At 45.3% G+C, this 19,422-nt stretch overlaps 1 protein-coding gene across 1 annotated transcript in view; it reads left to right on the top strand.

The window, feature by feature from the left end:
• The window catches only part of WASHC5 (WASH complex subunit 5), a 42,324-nt gene that overhangs the window by 11,779 nt on the left and 11,123 nt on the right, over window positions 1–19,422 (top strand). Inside the window, exons 7-22 of the mRNA XM_081918671.1 lie at window positions 122–274; window positions 2,009–2,122; window positions 2,414–2,585; window positions 3,710–3,837; window positions 4,185–4,314; window positions 6,925–7,037; window positions 7,240–7,406; window positions 9,423–9,498; window positions 11,529–11,639; window positions 11,775–11,915; window positions 12,562–12,642; window positions 14,473–14,574; window positions 15,177–15,356; window positions 16,711–16,835; window positions 17,012–17,174; window positions 18,911–19,013. Of these exons, the coding sequence (XP_081774797.1) occupies window positions 122–274; window positions 2,009–2,122; window positions 2,414–2,585; window positions 3,710–3,837; window positions 4,185–4,314; window positions 6,925–7,037; window positions 7,240–7,406; window positions 9,423–9,498; window positions 11,529–11,639; window positions 11,775–11,915; window positions 12,562–12,642; window positions 14,473–14,574; window positions 15,177–15,356; window positions 16,711–16,835; window positions 17,012–17,174; window positions 18,911–19,013 (2,059 nt within the window). The remainder of the gene's footprint in view (window positions 1–121; window positions 275–2,008; window positions 2,123–2,413; window positions 2,586–3,709; window positions 3,838–4,184; window positions 4,315–6,924; window positions 7,038–7,239; window positions 7,407–9,422; window positions 9,499–11,528; window positions 11,640–11,774; window positions 11,916–12,561; window positions 12,643–14,472; window positions 14,575–15,176; window positions 15,357–16,710; window positions 16,836–17,011; window positions 17,175–18,910; window positions 19,014–19,422) is intronic.

Raw genomic sequence — 19,422 nt, forward strand, 5'->3', positions numbered from 1 at the left:
TTCATTGTTCAGTATGGGACAATGACAATAAAGATATCGTATCGTATCATACTGTTCTATGTCTACATGGCGTCCATTGACTTGTTGTCTCCCTCTTCCTGTTGCTCTCCTCCCATTTCAGGTTTCCGCATACCCGTTACCAGAGCACCGCAGCGTCGCCCTCGCTCCTCAGGCAGCCATGTTGTACGTGGCGCTTTATTTTGATCCCGCCATTCTGCACACGCAGCAAGCGAAGATGAGGGAGATTGTGGACAAATATTTTCCAGACAACTGGGTAAATACGGTTTGGAGCTGAAGCAACGAAACAGCCAAATAGATTTGGAAGCGCATATCCTCACTGTTTGTTTCTTATTTATTGCACCTTATGTGCTTCCTTTCTGCCATGGCAGCTGAGCGCAACGGCTTACAACTTTTAAAAATGCTAAAACTTGGAATGGCAGACAAAAATGGGTGAATATGTAGAATTAGCAAAACTAACCCGCAGGATCCGTAACCAAGAGGACACAAAGTTCAATAAGGAAGGGAGTAAATTTGTTGGATATATAAATAGCAGTTGTAGAAGTTTAAAGACTGTAGTAGGGTTAAAATAAATTTTGTGATGTGTATAGAATGTAATTAAAAATCTGCAAAAAAAAGGAGAATATTATGAAAACCTGTTAAAGGGAGGGAAGTCCGTGCGCGATAGAGCGCTTAGAAAATAAGTAGACATATGATTGTGGAATGTTAGGGTATTTATTTTGTTTGTGTAAAAGAAAATTCAATAAAAAGCATTTGAAAAAATAAAAATGCTAAAACAAATGGATATCAAGCGTAGAGCGCAGGGGTGAGAAACCTGAGGCTCGGGGAACAATGTGGCCCTCAAGCCACTCTTGTCAGGCCCTCGGGACTTTCTCCAGACCGCACGTCTCCCTAGCCACACCCCCTAACCAATCCTCATGTACAAAAGTAGCATTTGCCCCTCCCACTTTTGCCCCTGGCCCCGCCCACCACTGGCATTTGACCCCCAGAAGATGGAAAGGGAGGCTGCGCCAGCAGTTCCCTCAGGACTTTGATGAATGTGTCGGGAGCCAATGGCAACATGCTTTCTGCCTGGGCTCCCTCCCCTGTCAGCCCCGCCCCCTGTCAACCCATTCAGACCAGTGTTTCCCAAACGTAGGCCTCCAGCTGTTTGGGGACTACAACTCCCATCATCCCTAGCTAGCAGGACCAGTGGTCAAGGATGATGGGCGTTGTAGTCCGAACACAGCTAGAGGCCCAAGTTTGGGAAACCTTTGCTTAGACTTCGCTGAGATCCAACTTCCGAAACATATCTAGAAAACTGGCCAGCGTCGCGTCTCACGTCGGCCATCGCTTGTAGGTTTTGTCGATGGAAGAACTGCAAAAGCATAATTGTGAGTATTCAAGATGACTTGGCTTGATAGGAGCTTGGCTGGGGAAGGGCCGTAGCTAAATGGTACAGCATTTGCCTGGCATTCAGAAGCATAGCTGTCAACTTACAGATTGGAAAATAAGGGATCAGAAGCCTCCAAAATAAAGGATCAGCAGCCAAAATAAGGGATTTTCAGAGCACAGGGAGGTTCAGCTTCTGAACCCCTCCGAGCCAAAGGCAGAAAGCCCAGCCAGCAGCCAAACGAAGCCTCAGGCAGTGGTTCCCACAGCGCAGCAACCCGGCAAAGGGGATGCAGCAAGGAAAACCACCGTCACCTCTCTACTGGGAAGCGCTGAGCAAAGGCGATTCCCCAGGCAACGCGGCCGATTTGATTGGCACAAGGCATGCAAGCTCCACCCCTCAGTCGTTCTTAGACTCCTTATTGGGTGAGCAACGCAACCAAGCAACACAGTTGGAGCCTCCCTGGCCGGCAGGGAGGGAGGGAGAGGAGCTATGTGCAGAAGGTGCCAGTTCAAATCCTGGGTGCTGCCAGGGAGAGCCGGGAGATAATCCTTTCTGAAATCCTGGAGAGCCAGATGGTCCCTCAGGCTGCCTCTTACATTCTGTTTCTCTCCGCAGGTTATTAGCATTTATATGGGGATGTGTGTGAACCTGGCAGAAGCCTGGGAGCCTTACAAAGCTGCGAAAATGGCTCTGAACTACACACTGGATCTTTCCAACGTCAAGGAACAGGTTGGCGAAATGCGGTTTTCTCCGCAAAGTGGAATTTCCTCTCCTTAAACCTGCTGCTCTGTGATGCTTCTAGCTCAGCTTTTACTGTCCTGGTGCCTTCCAGGTGGACTACAGTTCCCATGGAGGGTGGGCCGGCTGGGGCTGATGGGAGTTGTAGTCCAAAGCAGCGGGAGATGGGCGAAGGCAGAGGAACGGCTTTCTGAGAGCCTCGTACGACATCCCTCTGACCTAGTGCCCTACCGGGTTCCGCCTGTTTTGCAGTAATGCTCCTTTGATTTCTGTCTTTTGAAGGCTGGCAGATGCGCCGCAGTCAGGGAGCGGGTTCACACCCAGGTGCAGCAGTTTCTTAAGGAAGGCTGCTTGAGGGAGGAGATGGTACTGGACAATATCCCCAAACTACTGAACTGCTTAAGAGACTGCAACGTTGCGATACGGTGGATGATGTTGCATACTGCAGACTCAGGTAATGTTTGATTTAAATCACAAGTCTGTAAGACTTGATTTAAATCATGTTTATTTTTACAGAAAGACTCATTCTTGCTGGTTTAATCTTAATATTTACAACCGGATGAAAGTTTCATTTTTGGAATAATAAATTTTCAGCGTTATATCAAAAATTACTGATTTGGTTATGTTATGTACTGAGTTGAATAGGATCCAAAAAGCAGCAGTCTGATTGGCCCTGGAACAATAGGATTCAGAGTGCAGCAGTCTGATTGGCCCTAGAACAATAGGTTTCAGAATTCAGCAATCTGATTGGCCCTAGAACAATAGGATCCAGAATGCAGCAGTCTGGTTGGTCCATAGAAGCCACCCAATCCATCTCCAGGTGGAAGTGAATCCGCAACCTGATTGGCCTACAGGTGAATCCCGAAATTAGCAAATCATGTGGTGCCCATTGTGTAAATAATGTATATAAAGCAGACATTCTGAGGGAACTTCCATTTCTCCTCACCACTATGACCTGAATAAAGAGTATGAAATCCACTCTCAACTCCAAGTATATTTCATGTTATGCCATTAGAAATACATAGACTGATAATTATGAAATTATTACGAGGTTCAATAAGTTAACTGTTTACATTTGGACAACTTTTCTGCTGTACTTTACTGGAAGGAGGATAACTATTGTTTCCTTAATAAAAATTTAAACAATTTATTTAGCTGAAACAATAATATTATAGCATATGTTTCCATGTTTGTTAACTGATGTGGTTAAACAGTTTTTTAAAAAAACTTAGACTGAGTTTTAGCACACGTGAAAAACTTAAATACAAATCCTTATTTCCTGATGAATGGCCTTTGGACTACAGGTATAATGTAAGTTAAATAGGAAACTATATTTAGAAAGATTTTCCCTCCAAAAGCATTTTATTTTAAAAATCCCAATTTTAATCAAAAGAATCCAATTTAAATTTTTTTTTAAATCATTGATTTTTATCCACCCTGTTTTACCCTGTTATCCACCCTGGTTCATGCGACGAAGAGCACATTAAATCATCTACGTTGAGATCATTGAGGGGGAAGGTGGGTGTTGCATCACAGCAGCAATCGAGGAAGCCTTCACTTTCTCCTCCTTTTCCTTAGCTTACGATCCAAACAACAAGCGCCTCCGCCAGATAAAGGACCAGGTTCAAACAGATTCCAAGTACAACCCCAAGATCCTTTTCCAGCTTCTCCTGGATATAGCACAGTTCGAATTCATATTGAAAGAGGTAACGAAAACATCTTTCATACACACACCCCATGCCTAGAACCGTGCACACTTCAGAGGCTTGCTTTGACATTTCCACTGCATTCATCTGTGCTGCCGAAGAAGCAAGCCACTTTTTATTTGTTAAAGTGGCTTACCTCTTCAGCTCATAGGGGGAAAGTGCACAGAAACCTCCAGCTTTCCAGCATTATTTTCCTATTTTCAGCATAAATGTGGGGATCACCCCAAAGCCCGCAACGGATCCCTAGTATAGATCAGTCCGTGCCAAATGGTATTGTTGCTGTCGCTGTAATTTTCCAGTCGCGGCAGGTTGTTCTGTTTTAGACTGAGGTCTTGCTTTTTCGTCAGATGTTCAAGCAGATGCTGTCCGAAAAGCAAACAAAATGGGAAAGCTACAAAACGGAAGGATCCGAAAGGATGACTGAGCTGGCTGATGTCTTTTCAGGTGTTAAGCCTCTAACCAGAGTGGAGAAAAACGGTAAGGACCATTTAAAAAATGAATTTTATTTTTCAGTTTGGGAAATTAACTTCCCAATGAACATAAATGTTTTGACTTTCCTCTACCCCTTTTGCGGTTTCTTATAATTTTAATTTTGAATACTGCATTTGATTCCATTTATCAGTTAACTCCCTGGTTTTTCTTTAACATTACCTTTAACTGCTTGTTTTATGTTAATTCTGCCAATGAATTCAAATGTATACAGAAACTTTTCAGATATTCCTCAGATTTCCCCCATTCCTTGATGAATTTTCTTTCCTCTTGGTTTCTTGTTGTTCCAAGAGAACAACTGGGAAGCAATTGGGGAGGCAGAAGCAATAAGCAATATTTTTCTATTTCCTTTGAGAAAAGGCTTTTGCGAGCTCAATTATATTACGTCTGGTTATGGGTTTCCAGCTAGACTATGATTCCAACTGGCAACTGGTGCCAAGCAAAAGACTTTCCAAGGCTTGCGACAAAGATTAACCCGTGCTCCTTTAGTGAGAGATGCATGGGGTCTTCTTCATGTCGCCAAGCTTTGAAGGCTCTGCAAAGATTTGCATTGATCAGTTTGAATGGGTAGCAGCCCAACTCACACCATTGCAAGGATGAACATCTGTGCGCCTTGGTCTTATGTGCTTGTGTCAGGGGCTCAGGAGCAGAGGCACAGGAAAGGGAGGAAACGGAGAGCGAGGGGGAGGAATCCGAAGGAAACGTAAGCGATGACAGTGGTCCGAGGTCTCTGAATCTTTCCAGCGAATCGGAAGACTCACAGAAAGGGGCTCCCAGGGTCAGAGCAAGGGGGACACCCCAGGAAGAAGGGGCCAGAGGGGACTCAGAGAGCAGCAGCTGGAAATCGGGACCAGCTTCCCCACCAAAGAGCAGTAGGGGGGAGGAGTCCCAGGTATCGGGATCAGGCTGCTCACCGCCAGCGGGAGGAGATGAGTCAGGATTGGCCACGCCTCCATCGGAGAGCGAGGAAACGGTCGAGAGGAAGGTTGGAAGCTGGGCGCGCGCGTCAAGTTCAAATGTACAGGCAAGCGGCACAGTGGGTAGCCCGGATAGGGAGCCAGGTCCTAAAGCCCGCCGAAAGGAGGGACAAGAGTCAGGGGGGTCAGCGTCAGAAGAGTCCAGGAAGGAGGAGACACCGGGGGGCAGAAGGACCCAGAGGAGAAAGGAGCAACGGAAAAGGTGGAGTAAGGCTAGGGTCTTAAACTGGTGTACAGGGGGTGGAGACTCAGACAGGGCTTCGCCGATCTAGCGTCTAGACGTAGGGCTGCACGCTGCGGCTTGTAAATGGAAACTGAACCTCAATAAAGACTTTTGTACATTACTACCGGCTAGCGTTGGTCCTCTGTGAGCTGGGACCTGGAGGCAGCTCTGACAGCTTGGTTCTCCAGTTCTGCAATGGGGAGAAGAGTAGAAGCGTCAACTTCCATTTTCAACTAACCATGGTTTAGTGTTGCATCTGAACCCTGGATGAAAATGAGCAACTTTAAGTATAACTTTGTGAAAAATACAGAAGCTTTTCTACTAGGGATAATGGACACAGGTATAGCAAGAGAAGATCAGAAAATATTCCTCCATGCCACAGGAGCGGCAAGGATCCTCATTGCTAAAAACTGGGAAAAAGAAACTGTGCCAACAAAAATGGAATGGCAAGACAAACTGTTAGAGTATATTGAACTGGCTAGATTAAGAGAGGCAATGAGAGATCACACCAGACAAGAGTTTCAAAAAGCATGGGGGAAATGCAGAGAATACGTCACAAAACAGTGCCCTAAAATACATACCTGGACTTGTTTCGATTAATGTCTGCAGGAGACTTTGTGGATATTTAAGTTATAATTAGAAAAATCTTAATAATTATTCATAAAGGAAACAGTTTATAAGAAGTAAATAAGGAGGCCAGATACAGGATAAAGGAAGTCTTTTATTTGGTTGTTTGTAGTCTTATATGTTATGCTCACTGTATGTTATGTTCACATTTAATGAGGGTGGATTTGTGTATGGGGGGGTGGGGGTTTATGTTGTAAATAAAATTCCAATAAAAAGGAAAAAAAGGAAACGAGCCACTTTCGTAAACCATGGTTTGAAGTAGACTTGTTTCCATTAACCCTAAAGGCGAACCACAGTTCGTCTGGGTTCAGACACCACAAGAGCCTTGGTCTTAAAAGGGAAATGAAAGTTTTCTCCTCATGGCCACGTGGGAGGGGGAACACATGAGCCCAAACTTTGTTGTGGCTCTTCTCATAATGCTAAATTGGGGTGGGGGACTGGTTAGTCTTCTAGATGCTGCTGTGCTCCAACTCCCATCTCCCCCAGCCATCATGTCTCAGTGAGCGAGGATGGTGGGATCTTCAGAGATTAGCCACTTCTGTGCAAAATTATGGTTTCACGTGCAAGCACAGCATTCGTGTAGATGTGTATAGCGCAAACTTTAGGGAAACCACCACCCTCCCGACCCTGACTCATTTTTGTTTCTTTCAAAATAATTCCTTGATATTTGGATGTTTACAGTTTGTGAATTGGGGGCTGGTAGCGCTCTTTTGGTTTCAGTTGCACTAATTTAATAATTTGTCCCTTCTCTTGTTTCCCCACTAAAAACAGAAAATCTACAAGCCTGGTTCAGGGAAATCGCCAAACAAATAATGTCTCTGAATTACGATGACTCCACTGCAGCGGGCAGGAAAACTGTGCAATTAATACAAGCTTTAGAAGAGGTAAGGCAGAGGAGATGGTGGTCATGCCATTCTTTGGGTATAATTTCTTACGTGGACTCAAGCAACATTGCCATAAGACCAGTTTCTATAGAACTCCACACCAATTGGGATTTATTTAAGGAGTAGCCAAATTTAAAATCTCTTCTGTTTGTTTTTAGGCGTTTTAATTAAAAAAACTATGTTTCTAATTCTTAATATGCAGGTTCAAGAATTTCACCAGCTGGAGTCCAACCTGCAAATATGTCAGTTCCTTGCTGACACTCGCAAGTTTCTCCATCAGATGATCAGAACCATCAACATTAAGGAAGAGGTTTTGATCACCATGCAGATAGTTGGTGATCTTTCATATGCCTGGCAACTGATTGACAGGTAGGATCCCAGAAGCATTTACATGGGCTTGCTACCTCTTCTATGGAGTGTGGGACTCCTATTCTAGTTGGTACCACTGCCTGCTGGCTCCATCCTCAATTTCGTTTCAGTATTGCATTTGTAGAGCTCGGCAGAAAACAGGAGGAGGACAAAACTAGGATTAGTTGGTTCCTCCTCTCCTTGGCTTTGGCGCCATCTACTGTTGAGCTCCTTGCTTTCTGCCCTACCAGACCCAAAGGGCGCATGCTGCCAGTCATACCTCATGTTACGTTCTTTCAGGTTACGTCCTGCGGCGACCTGGAAGTACCAGAAAGGGTTACTTCCGGGTTTCGCCGCTTGCGCATGTGCAGATGAGCAAAATGATGTCCCGCGCATGCACAAAAGCGGCGAATTGCAACTCGCGCATGTGCAGACGTGCCGCTGCAGGTTGCGCTCTTTTCACATTGTGAACGGGCCTCCGGAACGGATCTCGTTCGCAACCAGAGATACCACTGTGCATTGTTTCTCACTTGGATTCGCTGCACTCTCGACACAGTGTCTGAGTCAGACTGAAGCAAAGCTGAAACAGATTCTATTGGAGAAAGCAAGGTTGGAGGATTATAAACGAGGCGTGCATGTCAAAGGGAAATGCAACATGGCGGGAGGTAAATATATGGGGTGGCCAACAAGAAAGATGGCGGGTCTTTCTATTGCATTCCTGTCCTGCTTATAGACTTCTCCTAGGCATCTGGTCGGCTGCTGGGGGAACATACTACTTGATTAGACATTGGTTTAAAATACAACTCCCAGGGATTTAAGATTATTGGGGAAAGACTCATTGCTCAAAATTGACACATGCGCTTGTTCTGTTCTGCATGGTTTATAGTCCTATTTGTATCAGCCTCGCTGTGGTCTAAACCACAGAACCTAGGGCTTGCTGATCAGAAGGTTGGCAGTTTGAATCCTCGCGACGGGGTGAGCTACTGTTGCTCTGTCCCAGCTCCTTCCAACCTAGCAGTTCGAAAGCACGTCAAAGTGCAAGTAGATAAATAGGTACCACTCCAGAGGGAAGGTAAACGGTGTTTCCGTGCGCTGCTCTGGTTCGCCAAAAGCAGCTTAGTCATGCTGGCCACATGACCCGGAAGCTGTACGCCGGCTCCCTCAGCCAGTAAAACGAGATGAGCACCGCAACCCCAGAGTTGTCCGTGACTAGACTTAACGGTCAGGGGTCCCTTTACCTTTGTTCCCTTTTTATATAGGCTTCCTGAGTACATATTCATAGGTCTTTCTGTTGTTTGTCTTATGGGGAACAAAGCAGGATCCTAGAGCTCAGCAGCAACAGGAAACAGACAAGAACAAAAGAGCTGCTTCCTGGTATTTCATGGCTTGGCCAATCTTAATGCGGAGTTTTTAAGGGAGCTGGTTATAGATATCCCCATTCCTTACTGAAGAGAAGCCTGTCCACATGTCCCAGGCTATGCCCCCGTTTAGAAATGTAGAAAACATAGGAAGTTGCCTAGAAGGTCAAGCTATTTGTCCACCTAGCTCTGTCTGGTTTTCTCCACAATCTTGGAAGATGCAGGCCTTTCTTATCACGTGCTACCTGAACTGTGAACAGGTGGACCTTGAAACCTTATGGTCTGTGGACCTAATTGTCAGGAAAAGAGAGAACATTTTGCAATGGGGCACGTGCCAGGCCGGCTCCACTTTCAAATGTGAACAGAGGAAGCTGCCTTTTGCAGACTCAGAGCCCTAGTACATCTAGGTCAGCGTTGTTCTACAGTGGCAAGCAGGGTTTTAGGCAGGGCCTGAATGTTTGGCTTTCTGCACACACAACATGCACGCTGTAATTTCGTTGTCCCCGAGAGGGGGCAATGACAATAAAGATATTATTATTATTATACTGAGCTATAGCCCTGAACTACAGTGTCAGAGTGGTGTGGCTGTGTGTAGCACTGCCCTGAGAACAGGATCGTAGAGGAATGACTTCAGGTGCTACTTCTGATCTTAATTTCCCCCCCTCCCTTTCCCCCCCAGTTTCACATCTATCATGCAGGAAAGCATCAGGGCAAACCCATCTATGGTAACGAAACTCAGGGCCACGTTTTTAAAGGTAAGTAGGAAAGGGGGCTTTAAGCAAAACTGGCATGAGCCGGGCGTTATTAATTTACTTTTTCAGAAACCAAAGGGTGTTTCCTGCCTATATCGCCTCTGCGCCAACTCGGAGCCAAACAGATCTTGGTCATCTTTCAACTCTCAAAGTGGCGCTTCCTTAAATGATTCTGCAGACTTCAGAAATTGCAGAGAGGTTTCGAGCATGGGATTCTTGAAGCCTCCTCCCCCCCACCTTTCCGCTCTCTCCACTTCCAGTTTGGGATTCGAGTTCAGCCCAGCTGGACCAAACACAGGGTTCACATTAAATTCTTGATGTGCTTAGAATAATCTTGTGCATAATATAAAAAATACAAAGTGAGACATTAAGGAAATCCAAAGGGAAAATATGAAGAACAGAGGTTCTGACGAACAGATTAATAAAAACGCGTGAGGTAAACAGTGGAAGTCTTTTTTTTAAAAAAACAACTTTATTTAAGGTAGATAAGGACAAGATGAAATTATACAATTGACTATAAATATAGATGGGAAACGGCTATGTATTGTGAGTACTTATCTACTTTTAAAAATTTTCACCTATGATCTTTTTCTTTTACTTCTGTATTTTTTCTTTGTTCTTTTTTTCTGATATCTTATCTTTCATTTCACTGCTTTATTGTGAACAGCATTTTATAGAGGTATAAATAACTGTAAATATGAAAAGAGACAAAATATTCTCTGATTTTCTTCCCTTGGTTAGATGTATTTTCTTTTTCTTTTGTTGTGAATATGTATGATTTCTATTTTGTACTTAATAAAAATATTTTTTAAAAAAATATATATATATAAATTATTGGTGCCCCGCAAGCCAGTCAATTTTACTTTGAATATTTTTGGCATCCATCCGTCTCGAGAGACAATGGAGTGCGCCTCCAGGGGTGAAGTCAAACTGCTGAAGAATCACAGCACCTGCTGTGGCTGCAGATACCGGTGACTCATAGCCGCTGCCTCCCACGTGGTTTTTGCTGCGTTACCAGCATCAAATGGACCTCTACGGGACGCAGGCCTGGGTATGGAGGTCCTAGGCTGCCCACACAAGACCCGCCCCCCTTTCAGCCTTGCTGATTTGGTCCAAAGCAAAGCAGATCAATATGTTTGGCACCAGCTGGGCTGGAAGGAGGCCTACAAGGTACCATCGAACCACCTTAGGGACTCCATTCCGGATTTATGCAGCCTCTACTTCGTAGTCTTTTCTTCTCCTGAAGATTTTCCGCAAGGCAGCAGGTTAACTTTGAATATAACTCATGGTTATCTCACCTGCATTAGCAACAGGGTGGATTTGATTTAAATCACATCGATTTAAATCACTAGTCAGTAAGACTTGATTTAAATCAATTTTTATTACAGAAAGACTCATTCTTGCTGATACAATCTTAACATTTACAACTAGATGAAGGTTTCATTTTTTGGAATAATAAATTTCCAGAGTAGTTTTTAAAGTTATATAAAAAATTACTGATTTGGTTATACTGTTAGAAATGCATAGACAGTTAATTTATTAAACCTCACAATAATTTCATAATTAACTGTTTATATGTGGACAACTTTTCTGCTGTACAGTACTTTGTTGGAAGGAGAAAAGCAATCATTTCCTTAATAACAATTCAAACAATTTAAATAAATTGTTTATTTAAATTAAAACAATAACATTATAGCATCTGTATCCATGTTTAACTGATGTGGTTAAATCTTGTTTTTTTAAAAAAACCTTAGACTTACCGGTAGTTTTAGCACACATGAAAAACTTAAAACAAATAAATCTTTATTTACTGATGAATAGCCTTTGGACTATAACGTAACTCAAATAGAGAACTATCTTTAGAAAGATTTTTCCTCCCAAAGCATTTTATTTTTAAAAAATACAATTTAAATCAAAGAAATTTGATTTAATTTTTTTTAAAATCTGATTTTTTTTTTGGTATGTTTTCGTTTAATCATTTATTTTTATCCACCCTGGATAGCAACCTAAACCCTTATTCCTTCTGCTTCTAGCTGGCTTCAGCTCTCGATATGCCTCTGCTTCGCATCAATCAAGCCAACAGCCCCGACCTTCTGAGCGTATCTCAGTATTATTCCGGTGAATTGGTTTCCTACGTGAGAAAGGTAGCAACTTCCTCCTAATCCTGTTTTTTTGTTGTTGTAAAAAGGGAGGGTGGATATTCGCTTTTGTTTTACACCTAAAGAGAGCCGTTACTAAACCTGTGTCCGTTCTTTCTGGGATTTGCCTGGGGAAAAAAGGTTTTGCAGATCATCCCTGAGAGCATGTTCACATCCCTCCTGAAGATTATAAAACTGCAGACTCACGACATCATCGAAGTGCCTACTCGCCTGGACAAAGACAAGCTGCGGGATTACGCCCAGCTTGTACCGCGATACGAGGTGCGTCGTAGCTTTAAGAGGTCAGGGACGCTGGGGGAACCGGGTTGATAAGAACAAGAGGCACAACAAATTGTTGCAGCGTGGAGTTATCCTCTTCAGGGCTCCATTCTGTACCGCTCCCACTCAGTTTTCCTTTCTCCTCCCGCATAAGTCAACTGGTGTCGTGGCTGCTGAAATAAAGGTGAAATAAACGAGCTCCCCAGGCAGGAAGCCCTCAAACCTTTTTGATGACGTCTTATGAAACCACCCTGGGACCTTTGAACTAAGAAAAGCATTCTGTAAATGGAACAAATAATTTCATCATCATATAATTTATTATACCCTGCCCATCTGCCTGGGTTTCCCCAACCAATCTGAGGGGCTCCCAACCGAATATTAAAAACACAATAAAGCATTAAACATTAAAAACTTCCCTAAACAGCGGCTTCCTTCAGATGTCTTCTGAAATTCAGATAGTTGTTTATTTCCTTGACATCTGATGGGAGGGCCTTCCACAGGGCGGGCACCACTACCGAGAAGGCCCTCTGCTGTGTTGTGTTTTGTTTTGCTTTTATTTAATGTGTTGGGAAGGAGGGGAAGCGACCATTATTTGCCCTACTATAGTTGTTGCTTTTTTAACTGCTAGCTTCTCCTCCTGTCCCCAAAGGTCGCTAAGCTTACGCACGCCATCTCGATCTTCACAGAAGGCATTCTGATGATGAAAACGACACTGGTCGGAATCATCAAGGTAATCGTTTTGCATTCCATCAGGCTGGAGAAAACTAGAAAGCTGTGGGTCCCCTAAGGCAGGTGCAGAGGGGAAGGGAAGGCAAGAATAGGCCTTTTTGGTGGTGGCTTCCATGGGATGCTCTCCCCAAGGAAGCATGCCTGGTGCCATCACTGTCAGCTTTCAGGTGCCAGGCTAAAGCTTTTCTGGTTGCTGCAATGCTAGGGCCCACTTTTTCCATAGTTCCTGTAGGATGAGCACTTTTAGGAACGATATTTCTGTGCATTTGGTTATAAACCACTGCCAAGTTGTATACAGTGGTACCTCGGGTTACAGACCCTTCAGGTTACAGATTCTTCAGGTTACAGACTCCGCTGACCCAGAAATAGTACCTCGGGTTAAGAACTTTACTTCAGGATGAGAACAGAAATTGTGCCCCGGCGGTGCGGCGACAGCAGGAGGCCCCATTAGCTAAAGTGGTGCTTCAGGTTAAGAACAGTTTCAGGTTAAGAACGGACCTCCAGAACGAATTAAGTTCTTAACCTGAGGTACCACTGTATTATGGATTTACAAGTCGCCTTGAGACATTTTCTCGTGGAAAGCTGACGAGCGCTTATAACAAACAATGGAAGCATTTCTGAGAACAGAAATTGTGCCCCGGCGGTGCGGCGACAGCAGGAGGCCCCATTAGCTAAAGTGGTGCTTCAGGTTAAGAACAGTTTCAGGTTAAGAACGGACCTCCAGAACGAATTAAGTTATTAACCTGAGGTACCACTGTATTATGGATTTACAAGTCGCCTTGAGACATTTTCTCGTGGAAAGCTGACGAGCGCTTATAACAAACAATGGAAGCATTTCTGAGAAGCAGCTGTGCTCAGACTGGGAGGAGGAGGGATCTGGAGGCTGATGGGGTAACAGGGCTTAGTGAGTGGGAGGAGTCTCTGGCAGAGAGAAGTCCAGAATCAGAGGCAGAGGCTGAAGTAGGAGAGAAAGGAGACGGAAAGACAAAGATGAGTCCAGCTGGTGAAGAGGCATGGGTGTCTCCCTCTTCTGCTGCAACGACCGTATTTTTCGCTCTATAGGATGCACCTAGTTTTAGAGGGGGAGAACAAGTAAAAAAAATTCTCTCCCTCTGTGCGCAGCGCCCCTTCAGTGAAGCGGCAGGAGAAACGGAGCCCCTTCCATTTCTCCTCCCGCTTCGCTGAAGGGGCGCTGCGCAGAGAGGGAAAGCTGTGGAGCGCCTCTCCAGCAAAGCGAAGCCAGGAGAGCAAGAGGGATCGGTGCGCACCGACCCCTCTCGCTCTCCAGGCTTCAGCAAAAGCAACATGAAGCCTCCAGAGCGCAGTGGAAGCACTCCCGCTGCACTTCAGAGGCTTCGCGTTGCTTTCGCTGAAGTCATGGAGCCTGCATTCGCTCCGTAAGATGCACACACCTTTCCCCTTAATTTTTGGAGGGGGGAAATGCATCTTATAGAGCGAAAAATACGGTAATTCCTCTGGTCTCCCAGAACCAGGAGAGGCATGAAAAGGGCAGAGGAGAAGTTAGCTTCACGCAGGCACAGTCTCAGATTGCTTGGGGGGAAACCCTGGAGAGGAGGAGACTTAGATGGCTGTGGGGAGACAGGGACCTTGAGTGTCAGCAACTGCTTCACGGGGGCCAGACCTGCCAGAGGTGAGTTGCTGTGCTCATTAGGCCTGACTCCCCTGTTTTTGTTAATACATAATTAACTCCAAATTGCTCTGTGTGATTACTGCTGGCTTGCTCCTGTCACACAGCTCCAAGGTTTTGCACCGACATTCGTAGGAAGGGTTTTTGTACATAATGGCTTCTTTCTTTCTTTGCTCACCTTAGGTGGATCCCAAACAGCTGCTGGAAGACGGTATAAGGAAAGAGTTGGTGAAACGAGTGGCCCTAGCACTGCACAGAGGGCTTATCTTCAACCCTAGAGCCAAGGTGCCAAACACACCCCTCAATTTCCCCCATTTTTCTTTCCTTGCTGTGACCAGTTGCTATTACAGTTATATGGAGGCTTCCTTCTTTCCACTGCTTGCTTATATTTTCTTTTCAGATTTGGGCTCTGCTCTCAAGTTTGGTTTGCATGCCATGCAGACTGCTTGGTTTGCATGTCATGGCAAAATGTGGTCAAGAGAAACCACGGTTTACTGTGAACAAGCTGAGTGCTCGTGCATGCAGCTCAGATTGCCCTTGTTTGACTCCTTCGCTCCATACAAGAACCAGAGCTCTGACTTAGTGCTGTGTGCAAACCACAATTTGGAGAGTTTCTCTCCAAATTACGTAAAAGACAAATCCAAGGGGAAAAACCTAGCTTCCCCCTGTGGTTTGTTTGGAGAGAAGAAAACCATGGGTGTCAAGAGTTTGCGTAGGCTATAGTTCCCTGTGACAGGCACTACAGAAACGCTCGCTTAAATTGCATTTCTTACTTTGGGGTCTAAATCTTCTCTCTCCCCTGCTCCAACCTTGCTGGTTACAAAAAAAAAATGATGAACTGTAAGAGAAATAAATGCTGGGTGTCATTTTCTTCCCTCTTTCCGCAGCCCAGTGAACTCATGCCCAAGCTGAAAGACATGGCAGCCACAATGGATGGGTTCCACCGCTCTTTTGAGTATATCCAGGATTATGTCAACATCTACGGCTTGAAGATTTGGCAGGAAGAGGTGTCCCGGATTATCAATTACAATGTGGAACAGGAGTGCAATAACTTCTTGAGGACCAAGGTACAAGTCATTCTTGGCGATGAGCTTCATAACATCTGAGTGGTTCGAAAATACTGACTCGACACACACCCTTTTTTTAATGTGTTTGATCCTACAATCAGCTGCACTTGCAGATTTAGCGATAAGGGATGGAGTGCCCTGAAAGGTATAGAGTTGGAATCCAAGTATTGGTTGCACTGTGACCACAATGCAAGCCAGCCCAGGACAGTTTGCTTGTGCATCAGTGAAAGATTTAGAATCAGGCTCTTAGCTTCAGAACCTAGGAAGCTTCCTTTACTCTGCTAGCCCATCCAGCTAAGTGTTGTCTACAGCAAGGATGGGGAAACGGTGGCCCATCAGCTCCAGCCAGCGTTGCCAGTAATCGGAGACGATGGGATTTGTAGTCCCAACAGCATCCAGAGAGTCGCAGGCTCCCGATCCCTGGTGGTCTCCACTGACTAGGAAGCAAGCACCTTCCCGGAGGCAGGGATCTTTCCCAGCCCTGTTTGGGACATTTTACATGCAAAAGCAGATTCTCTGGAGCCCTTCCCCAGTTAGTCTGCGTTGTTCCAGTTGCTGTTTCCAGATACCTGCAGCAAAGCATTGTGCAAGACTTATCAGGCAGAGAAGGGAAGAATGATAGGCAAAGCTGAAGATGACTTGCTGTTTTGTTGTTGTTGATGCTTCCTGAATGGATTTTAGGCACCAGTAGAGGGCAGCAATCTGATTTAAGACTGGTGCTCCACCTCATCCAGAATGAAGAAAGCCTATTAAGCGTATGTTGCTGAGGGGCACCCAAAATACAGTGGTACCTCAGGTTACAGACGCTTCAGGTTACAGACTCCACTAACCCAGAAATAGTACCTCAGGTTAAGAACTTTGCTTCAGGATGAGAACAGAAATCGCGCGGCGGCAGCGGGAGGCCCCATTAGCTAAAGTGGTGCTTCAGATTAAGAACAGTTTCAGGTTAAGAACAGACCTCCAGAATGAATTAACTTCTTAACCCGAGGTACCACTGTACAGAACGATCGCTGCATAATGGCAGATGTAATAGCAACATGGGGTGGTATCCAGCTAATACGTTTCTTCAGTGCAACGATTTCCAAAATGGAACCTACCCCCTTTCTCCTCTCCTCTCCCTCAAATCTGCTCTGTGGGGTTGAGGGAAGCTCCAGAATGAATCTAAGCCTGTGGGCTAGGGCAGAAGCAAAAATCCTTCTACTGATGGAGCACATTGGATACAAGCCATGGTGTTTTGAACCTCAAAGCAAAACCATTTTGTAAAATACTGTACCACTAATAATGCCGTAGTTGTCGTCATCGTTGTAATGAAAGACAGGCCTTAAGAGTTACTTCCGACCTGCGTATCTTTCAGATCCAGGACTGGCAAAGCATGTATCAGTCCACACATATCCCAATACCAACATTTGCACCTGTGGATGAATCCGCTACCTTCATTGGCCGGCTCTGCCGAGAGATCCTGAGGATCACAGACCCAAAGTGAGCATCGTGTGCAGCTTGCATATTGTCCAGATTTCTGAAAGCCTGATGTGAAAGGTTTGGGCTGAACATTTACCCACCAGAGTTGTGGGGGAGGGGGGAGGACACATGGCAAAGATAAGGACTTAGGCATAGAAGTTTCATGGAAGTCTCTCCATCCCCTTTTCCTCCTGCAGAAATGCCTGCTACATTGACCCCCTGAACACCTGGTACGATCTGCGAACACACCAGGAAGTATCCAACAGCCGCCTGTTTTCCGAAATCCAGGACAGCCTGGGCACCTTTGGCCTGAATGGTCTTGACAGGCTTCTCTGCTTCATGATTGTGAAAGAGCTGCAGGTAACCCAAGTGTAGGGCGCTCCAGGAGTTGAGCAAAAGCAGACCACTGCCTGGGGAGGTGCAATACCAGCATCTTGGGGAGAGAACTGCCCTCTTGTCCTTTTGGATTTGCCCACTTTTCCCTTGCCATGCTAGCTACCGTCAGTGAAAACAAGAAAAGGGCCTTCAGTCACCTTTTGATTGTTTACTATGATGTTGTTAGGTTGCTCATCACCTAGCATGGCAAGAACGCCTTGACAATTCTTAATACTGCCATTTAGCAATCCATCGTTTTATAAGCCATAGGTCCATGTTGGCTAATATTATCTCCCAGCACGTCATATATATTGGGACAGGGATATTTCCCAGCTCTTTCTCAACCTGATTCTTCTAATTCAGTGCTTATAACAAAGGACACTACGTACCGTATTTTTCGCTGTATAGGACGCACTTTTCCCCCTCCAAAAATTAAGGGGAAATGTGTGTGCGTCCTATAGAGCGAATGCAGGCTACAAAGGCTGTCCCCGAAGCCAGAACAGGGAGACGCAGCGCTCCGTCTCGCTGTTCTAGCTTGGGGTTAGCTGCACAAAGCCTCCGCAGGGCAGTGGGGTGCCTTCACCCCACTGCCCTGCGGAGGCTACAAAGCCTGTCCCCAAAGCCTCAAGCTTTTGGAGTGCAGTGTGAACTCGCGCTGCGCTCCAAAGGCTTCAGGGATCTTTGAGGCTGGCGGTGGGGGAAAGCAGCGCTTTCTGGAAGGCTCCTATAGAAGGGTCCCGTACTCTCAGAGACTTTGCGCCTGCCCATTAGGGGAAATAGGAAGCCTCAAACATATATTTTTGAGATGCCCTTTTTATGTTGAGATTCGTAGAGACACCATTGATCCTTTGCTGAAGAGGCTCGCCGATCTTTCAGACAAGTCTAAACTTAATTCTCTCCTCTTAGGCAAAGATCATAAGACAACCTGGCTGGTAGCCAGATTCTGCGCCCAGATTTGTAGGCACAGATCATCCTCTAGAATAAAATAGCTTAATAGGGAAATGCTGAAGTTGCCCTTTGGGCCGCCTCAGGATCAATTTTTTATGATAGCCCAAATCTCAGTTGTACGGATATATGTATATATCTCAATTTTAACTCATGAGCTATTGCTGCCATCTGCTCCGATTGTATATTTTATCTTTTATCTAACGCTGTTTTTATTGTGTTATGTTATGTGAGCTGGTCTTTGACCGTGATAAATTATCTGTCTGAATCCCCTTCCAGCTAAGGACCTGGTGCCCAGAGTTGCAATGGTGGGAGAGGACGGATCATGCCCTCAAGCTATAGGCGCTTTCTGGAACATTGGTTTCATTTTCCCATGAAGTAGACCTAGGACCAGGGACGGCCTTTGGTAATCTTTCGTAAAATGGCACCCAAAATTTGGCACCCTCAAAGGATCTTCTCAATTTTGCGCCCCCTCGGCTCAGCACCCTGTGTGAGAGAACCGCCTACAGCGCCCTAAATCCAGCACTGCTGGAATAGAATAGGTCACTATTATCCCCATTTTGCAGAGTGGAGGACCAAGGCTTCAGTTTTCTGGGGCCTCTGCTCTGAGAAACGGAAGGCAGAACTTGTTTGCGTCTTTGCAACTTATTATTACTATTTAAATTTGCGACTGGTGTTCATATGAATTGCTTTCTCATGCACATGCTTGAGTGGCGGACTTGCTCCGAAGGAGATCGCCAGCCGTGGCCTTAAATGTTCTTTTTGTTTTGCTTTAGAATTTCCTCAGCATGTTTCAGAAGACGGTGCTACGTGACAAAGGTGTACACGACGCCTTGAAATCTCTCACAAACGCTGTCAACCCTTTGAAGGGAATTGTGGGTAAGAATCCTTTCCACCAGAGTTCCAGCCTAGAAAACAGATTCTCAAATGATGAATCCCATCATCCCTGACCACTGGCCCTGTTAGCTAGGGATGATGGAAGTTGTAGTCCCAAAACATCTGGAGGGCCGAGTTTGCCTATGCCTGGCTTAAAATAAAATGGGGAGGAGATGCAAACGAGCCGTGCAAGGGCAGAAGTGGGAGGGAAAAGGCTTAATTACTATGGGGGGGGGCTCAAATTTGCTGTGCAACAGTGAAAACAGAAGCACGTTCGGCTTCCAGGGCAAAGTTCGAAAACCGGAACACCTACTTCCGGGTTTGCAGCGTTCGGGTTCCGAGTTGTTCGTGAACCAGGTTGTTCGTAAACCGAGGTACCACTGTATGTAATTATCTTGCTCTTAATCACCTT

Source organism: Podarcis melisellensis (assembly GCF_964234715.1).
Source record: "Podarcis melisellensis genome assembly, chromosome: 7".
In the NCBI taxonomy this organism is placed as follows: Eukaryota; Metazoa; Chordata; class Lepidosauria; order Squamata; family Lacertidae; genus Podarcis; species Podarcis melisellensis.